At 38.5% G+C, this 8,109-nt stretch overlaps 1 protein-coding gene across 2 annotated transcripts; it reads left to right on the top strand.

The window, feature by feature from the left end:
* The first annotated feature begins 1,184 nt into the window (after window positions 1-1,184).
* LOC137811031 (rab escort protein 1) lies at window positions 1,185-6,445 on the top strand. 2 transcript variants are annotated; one of them, XM_068612582.1, is made up of 9 exons: window positions 1,185-2,063; window positions 2,957-3,079; window positions 3,166-3,265; window positions 3,873-3,911; window positions 4,048-4,294; window positions 4,380-4,455; window positions 5,110-5,296; window positions 5,656-5,736; window positions 6,022-6,445. In XM_068612582.1, the coding sequence occupies exons 1-9, from the start codon at window positions 1,378-1,380 to the stop codon at window positions 6,121-6,123; spliced, it is 1,641 nt and encodes a 546-aa protein (XP_068468683.1). In that variant the 5' UTR covers window positions 1,185-1,377; the 3' UTR covers window positions 6,124-6,445. The 2 variants fall into 2 exon arrangements, 1 of the variants encoding a protein (XP_068468683.1); XR_011081017.1 differs by having other exon boundaries at window positions 1,198-2,063; window positions 5,656-5,928.
* Window positions 6,446-8,109: the final 1,664 nt, after the last annotated feature.

Raw genomic sequence — 8,109 nt, 5'->3', positions numbered from 1 at the left:
CTGAAGTTCTAATCTTAGTCAGAATATTAAGGACGAACGGTTCAACCCAATCATAGGTTGGGTCGTCCGATGACTGACTCGCACTACCGGACGCAGTACGAGTCAAAGACGAATCTACACTATGGGAAGACCCTACAGAAGATGACATTACTAACCTTGACAATAAACAAAACGGGGAAACAACAACCGCAACAGACTCGACACTCAGAGCAAGCAGCGTGATCCCTGTGAGAGAAGAGAGAATGTACACCCCTAAACTTCCCAGCGAAGGAGTATTTATAGTCATCACAGTAAGAGAGAGAAACTCTCGTAAACCATCCAACACCGTTAGATCTACCACAATCCAATGGTCAGTACCGCTCGACATTTGAAACGACATGAAATCCCCACTGTTGAAACCATCAGATGGAACAGTACACCTAGAAATGGCGGCTCTGCCAAGCGTCACATCTCAGCTGTGCATTTAATGATGCCAGCTATCACGCATTATCTTAAAACTCTCAACCATCTTACATGACTCTTCGGCCGATCATACCCTCAAGCCTGGGGGCAAGTGTACTGGTCGGGCCTCGGACGACCGAACGCATACATTAAATAATACATTAAAAATATAATATAATAAACACGTGGCAGGAAAACGGTTGCAACTAACGTTGAGTGAGTCAAAAACACTTCGAGAAGCGCTTCCTTAATATTAGGAAACCACTACACGTGACCTAAGGACCACTACGCATGTCTTTAGCAACCGATTACCTGGCCCATACGAACCAAAGCTCAAGTCAACCTATAAAAGGGACTTCTGAAAGGGGAAAAGGTACGCTTTTATGATACCCAGATAGACTAGACTAATTACTAGCACTGACTAGAGCGTCGGAGTGCAATCACAGGTATCCCCGCCGACCGGACGAGCGCACTCGTGAAGGAGAAGGAACTTGAAGAATCAGGTAGCTGCAGGCACGACAATAATTGTGTATCAACGTGAACCAACATTACTCTAGCCCTGAAATGTAAAAATCTTATACTTGAAACTGTAAATTTTTTGATGAAGCTCGGTTAGGTAAATGAGAAAATTTGTTGACGAAGAGTAAAATTATTCTTTCAACTTCTGAACTCTATTTTCGATACAGTTTCCGAAATAATTTTTGAAAAGTTGATTATTTAATACATGTTTTTATCGTCATACTAAAGAACATAAATAAAGACAATAAGTATAGAACTATAAATCTTAGACCTTAAAAAACTCCTCCTTTAAACCTAAGTGATCTCAACGACAGTCAAACCAAGACCATTGTTATACTAAGCCAAACCATACGCAGTAAACCACTTCTTCTGGCACGACACAGACGCAAGTAACCTGCACGCGCCATCGTGGTCGCTATGAGCGAATCCCAAGACCTCTCCTACCCTCCTATAGACCCTGTCAACTTCGATCTCATCATCGTCGGCACCGGCCTATCTGAATCCATCATCGCCGCCGCCGCATCCGCCGCCGGAAAAACTATCCTCCACCTCGACCCCAACTCCTTCTACGGTAGCCACTTCGCCTCTCTCTCCTTCCTCCACCTTACTGCCTACCTCACCTCCCCCAGTCCGCTCCCCGCCGCCGTCACAACCACTGATTCCGAAGACGTCGTTGTCGATCTCCTCCACCAACCCCTCTGCTCCGATGCAGAAATCACATCCTACGATGAATACTCATTCCTCTGCGAAAATTCGAGAAAATTCAACATCGATTTGGGAGGTCCGAGGGCGCTGTTCAGCGCGGACAAGACGATCGATCTGCTGCTGAAATCGGGCGCGGCGCAGTATTTGGAGTTCAAAGGAATCGATGAATGCTTCGTATACGAAGCAAATGAGGGTTTGGCGAACGTGCCAGATTCTCGCGGAGCAATTTTCAGAGACAAGAAGCTTTCGCTGAAGGAGAAGAACCAGTTGATGAGGTTCTTCAAGCTGGTTCAGCAGCACTTGGATGATACTCAGGAGGAGAAAATTTCGAAGGAAGATATGGAGATTCCGTTTGTTAGTTTCTTGGAGAAAATGAAGTTGCCGCCTAAGATAAAATCGTATTCACCATTTCTGTTTGCTAGTGAGATTTGATTTTCATTCATTTCTGCACATCATTATCATCTTTCTTCAGCTCAGGGGATTTGTTTATTAAGCCTTTCATTGTGTGTGCCCTGTCTGTTTCAGATCACTTTCAAGTTGCATTGTAGGCTATTGATAAAATGTACGTCTTCAGATTAGTAGATAAAGGTGTTTCATTAGCCTGTAATTACCACCGTACTGCATATGAAAGTTTCTGCACTTCTAGATTACCCTCAACAGCAGTCCTTTACCATTTTAACCATACTCAGGAAGAAAGTAGGAGAAACTATTGCTCCGCCTGGAGTATCTTGCTTGTTAGTGAAATTTTTAGTTTCTAGTTTGTTATTTTGTCGTGTACTTTAAGTTTCATGGGCATGCTTAGCCGGAAATAGGACTGGGAATTTTAGGTGTTTTGCTATATGAAAATCAACATTGAATCACAATCGAAGTGGCTTACACTAAAGAGTGGTGTGATAGATTCTTTTGTACACTTTTGATATATTTTCCCTAGGAATTGGAGCAGTGATGCTTTTTTAGTGTCTGGATTATATTTATTGTCTCTCTCCAAGAAGCTGTTGCTTTTTATGTTCCATGTAAGTGAAATCTGGCCTTTGAATAATAACAGATGAAATCTTAGGTGCTCAGTTTGTTTGGTTGCTGCTTGAAGCATTAAACCGTCTGATGTGGCCATTAGCCATGTTATTTTCTTTTTGGAAAACTGAAGTTGATCATCTTCTTCTGTGATGAAGAGAACTATTTATTTCATATTTCATTGATACTTTCTAGTAAAGTATGTCAACTCAAATAATGCACGCATAACCTGTTGACCTGCTTCAAGTACGCTAAGGTAAAGTCTTTCTGTCTTCCACAGGATTCTTCTGTATGCTATAGCCATGCTAGATTATGATCAAGACAGTAACGAGGTTTGTAAAGATTTGCTTAAAACAAAAGATGGAATAAATTGTTTAGCTCAATACAGCTCATCTGTTGGAAGGTATTTTCATATTCTTATACTTTCATGCATTACATTTGCCATACTGTTTAATTTTCTTTTTGAGATACTTATCTTATTTAACTCAGGTTTCCTAATGCTCCTGGGGCTTTGCTTTATCCTATTTATGGTGAAGGAGAACTACCACAAGCCTTTTGTCGCCGTGCTGCTGTCAAAGGTTGCATTTATGTAAGTTACAATGGATTTACATTGGATTACTATTACGGAAATTTTCTAGTTGCTGTAACTTCTATAGAGCTTGCATTTTGTTTGAAAACTTATTTAGTAAACAGAAAACAAAAACATTGTTTTATGCATTGATTCTAGATGCTAAGTGCATATTGCCTGTTTCTCTTTCTCCCGTTTTTTGTCCTGTTACATAAGTGCCATCATACATTATGTATGGTAGAAGGAAGCATGGTTCAGCTATCATGTTGTCAAGGAATTTGGCATGTTTGGCTTTTCCTGGATCTTTCTTTCTGAATGCCAGGATTGTGGTTGCGGTAAAAGGGATGGATTCAAATTTTGCTACAAAAGGATACTTGATTATATTATTCAATTTAGTGAAAGTACGATCTCTGTGTGTTATTGTCATAACGATTTACTTGTTTAGGGTTAGGATGAAACTCCTTTATCTTTGTTCTCTTGATGTTGATATTTGGATATTTTATGATTTTTGTTGGCAAACTAAATACCTTGTTAACTATGTTTCTGCTTGCATGTTTTCAAAATTATTTTTGTTTATTGTTTTGTTGACCATATCTGCTTATTCACATTTTATACTTCTGTGACTCAGGTTCTAAGAATGCCAGTTGTTTCGCTGCTTATGGATAAGGTGCTCATATATATATATATATATATATATATATTTATTTGATCTCTTTTTTCTAGTACTTTTTTTGTGAGAAAAGATGAGGTTGAAGTCAATTGCAAAAGGATTTTCATCTGTAATTTTTAAACCAACATTGCAGGTTACTGGGCTTTATAAAGGTGTTAGATTAGCTTCAGGTCAAGATTTATATAGCCACCAACTAATTCTGGATCCATCCTTCACGATTCCATCACCGTTGTCTTTGTCTCCAAGAGATTTTCCTTCTGAAAGGCTCCAACTGTTGAGTCAGAGAGATATTAAAGGAATAGTGGCTAGGGGAATATGCATCACAAGAAGTTCAATAAAGCCAGGTGTATCTAACTGCTCAGTGGTGTATCCTCCTAGATGTAAGAGAAATCTAAACGAAGCATTTATAACTAGAGACATATTAAAACATGAGAAAAAAATTAACTTTTCCTCTATTGCCTATAGCTTTGTATCCCGAACAGATGACGTCAATCAAATCTCTTCAGATAGGATCAAATCTTGCTGTCTGTCCTGAGGGAACGTAAGTTTTTCACAAAATAGAAATTGAAATGTTCATTTTAAATTTATTCTTTTATTTCTTCTTATCTTAACTTCCAACAAATCAGATTCTACACGTTGAAAACCTTTTAGCCTTAATTAACTTCAATTCATGATTAACCTCCCCAAAGCTCTGCCCAAACAAAGGAGTAAACTCAATATTGTTGTCAAACCCCACATAAAAATCTTCATTGTAATTTTTAAAAATTCCTTTTTAAGCAGTTTGCATTTTATTTTATCAAAAGGATGCATCCAACACTTAAAACAGGAAAATGCGTTTTGCTTAAAAAAAATGAAGGACCCTGCTGCACATTTCTATTAGTTGGGGTTTTTCAAATTGAGCCTATTCTTCATATGGATGAAGCTGCAGAGCATTAAAAAATAAAGAAAAAGTGAACCATTTTTTTTGGTTGGGTGTGAGAAGTTGATATTGCATATAAAAATATTTTTATAATTTAATTGCTCACATTTAGAAACATTTTTGTTTGGGATTTACTGATAAGCTTTTTTTTATAGTCATTGTATCTTTTACATTGTTTTCTGGCTTCAGGATAGTGACTGTTACTCCCATAATTTACGTTTAAAGTTCCGCTCCGTGTTACCATATTCATATCCGTGTTTTCCTTTTCTTTCTCAGCTTTATTTTATATTTTTCCGCAATGTGCAAAAATGCCGATGAAGGAAAGAATCTACTAAAAGCAGCCATGAATGCTCTTCTCACACTGCCTGTATCCGGAAACACTATTTCTAGTGTCCAAAGTGACAGTGAAGATACTAAACCGATTGTGCTCTGGAGTGCATTGTATATTCAGAAACTAATTATGGTTTGCTTCTAATCCTTATTCACAGATTTATTTCTTCAACAGTGTTTACTTTACCTGCATATTATTCCATGTGCACTTGTTTCCTTTACTCCAAAGCTCATTACTCATTTGAATTTCTTTTTATCATTATGGAGACTCTACCCTTATTACCCTGTCTACTTTTCAAAATATTTTTATTTTTTATCTCTAGAAAGTATTAGGGCCCTAAGGACTAGATATCTCATTTTTCAAAGAACACAACCACTGGTAACTAACTAGGCAGTGCTTTTTAATATTAATGTGTTTCAAAATTGTAACCTGAGTAACATTGACATGGACATCATTTTCTGACTATGGATATACTGTGATCTCCTTTTCAGAGTAAATTTGAATTGATCAGCTCCACTTCTACACCGGATGGAAATCTGAACTACAATGACCTTTTAGATGCGGCTGAGAAGGTTTGTCTGATTATCCTTTATTTGAAAACATGTTTCTTCTCATTATTTCTGTCTGACTTCTTGTTGTTGTCACTCAAGTAGCTAGCTAACAAACCTTATTTTTGGACGAGTTGCCTGTCATTTTTGTTTTTCAATGAAAATTAAGGGAACGAATTGGAAAATATTTGTGCACGCGTGCATTTGTTTTGGCACGTGATTGCGCAAAGACAAAAAATTTACAAACCTTGATTAATTATTATTAGCCCTGTAACTGAGTATAGTAGTTTGGTGGTGGTATTCTCGCAGCTATTTGGTCAGATGTACCCCAATGAAGAATTCTTTCCAAAGGCGACATCACCCGAAGATCCAACAGATGAGGATGATAATGGGGTGACTCTGGATAGCTAAATAAGGTCAAAACCAGCTGATCATTTAATGCAGAACGGTAGGAGAAAGGAAGCCGTGAAAGACACACGCCCAAAAAATCGAGGATGGGGATTAAAATTTGTAATTATAGAGGTAAAAGGTTACATATCTTAATTTTTAGATGAACAAAATCAAAACAAGTCCCCAAGTCTAGGAAAAGTAGTGGTCAGTGATTCTGAATTTTTTTGTAAAGCATACACATACTCATTTGTTGCCAAATATCCACTTATGAGCATTTGTTGGACCAAGTTGCCACTTGTTTTTGAATCGGAAAAGGGGAAGTTCCACGGGGCTGACTGAATTACATCGCTGTCGTTCCTATATCTTCATCTGCAATTTGTGTTTTAAAACAATTTGAATGTACAATATTTGTATGAGAATAGGATGTATTTTGAATTTGTTGCAACTGTGACCGACATGCATATTGTAGCTTGTAAGAGTGCACTTAATTTATCAAAAAAAAATTGATTTCATACGAACAGAACAAATCAAATGTCCTTCCTCAATAAAATTCAGTCGCCTCAAGATATTGGGCACAAACAGTTCTACTGTCAGAAAAAGATGACCACCAAATAGTGTAATGCTATTACTTCCCACGAAAAAAATTCATGTGTTCAGGTTACACAAATAAATTAGACATCAGTAGGTGGGTTTGTCATTCCAATACAGAAACTTCTATTTTATTTTAGGCTTAAGTTGTTTTCCATGCTTCAATGATATTTTTTTCCTGGTTCTCAATAAAAAAATTACTATTTTTAATCTCTACCATTAATTGACATCAGTTTAGTGATGACATGATATCTTAGTGAGTAAGATTAACACATGTTTTTGTTTTTGGTCTTTAATAAAACAAATTATAGTTTTGTCTCTTAAATATTTTATTTTTATTTTTGTTTTGATCTTTGATGTTTTTTAATAATTTTAAGTGGTGAATTATTTATTAAGTAATCATATCAGTACTTGAATGATTGTAAAATATTTGTTCGGAGAAAAAGTTAAAATACAAACCATATTATTTTGCTTTTGTTAATGTTTAGATATCTTCTTTATTTCAATATTTTAAATATTTTATATTTAACGGTGAGATCAATAGAAAATGGAGAATTTAGACAAAAAACATCTTACATCAACTGTACCGACCCGTCCTCGGGCGTTGACCAAAGTCAAACATACGGTGAGACCCACCAAGGGGCTCCAAGGAGGAAAGTTAGTGTGTTGACCTCTTTGAGCATCGCTGTATATGGGCGTCGCCAGGTTTAAGCGTCTCCCACCTTAAAGGCGTGATTCGTTGTCGTAAGAGCGCGCTTTGGCCCCGATGGTGCCACCCCCGATGTCCACGGGTAGGGAAGACCGTGGAGGGGGCGACACGATAAGATGCCACGGTACAAGCGAGGAGGCCTCGGGCCCCGGAACCTCAGAACAGTAATAAAGAGAAGAGAAAGGTGGCTTCAAGGCCATATTCCTAGTACCAGTAGGGAGTGACCTGACTCGTGAAGTACTCATGCATGAGGTGTAGGACGTGGCTACCCGTGCCACCTTTGGAGAATCCCTGGGATAGATACGACCCGGGAGAGGGCCTCGCCCCAGGGGTAATCCGCGTGCATGGTACGAGAGGAAGGCTGATACACACCCAGGGCGAGTGACTAGAGGCTGGGGCGCATGAGTTGGCACCCAGGTAGTCACCCCTTGCGCTGGATGCACTACGAGGAAGGAAGACTTATGCGCTGGGATTTCCCTAAGTTGGGTTACAGCGTCGTAAGGCCTTCCACGTGGAATTGCACTTAAGTCAGAGAAGCCACGTGGTAGTAAGCACTAAAACCCAAGGTATATAAGCTTTTCTGAAAGCTTAGTAAGGCACGTTCTAATCATTTGCACGCTTACACACTGTACGCACGAGTGATTTGAGCACCAGAGAGAAGTTCGTTAGAATACAATTACGCGCCTTCAGAACATCGCAGTACGGTGTTC

This window comes from Phaseolus vulgaris, chromosome 2, assembly GCF_000499845.2.
Source record: "Phaseolus vulgaris cultivar G19833 chromosome 2, P. vulgaris v2.0, whole genome shotgun sequence".
Lineage (NCBI taxonomy): Eukaryota > Viridiplantae > Streptophyta > Magnoliopsida > Fabales > Fabaceae > Phaseolus > Phaseolus vulgaris.
The sequence above is the reverse complement of the archived record's forward strand: the minus strand, read 5'-3'. Positions and strand labels throughout refer to the sequence as shown.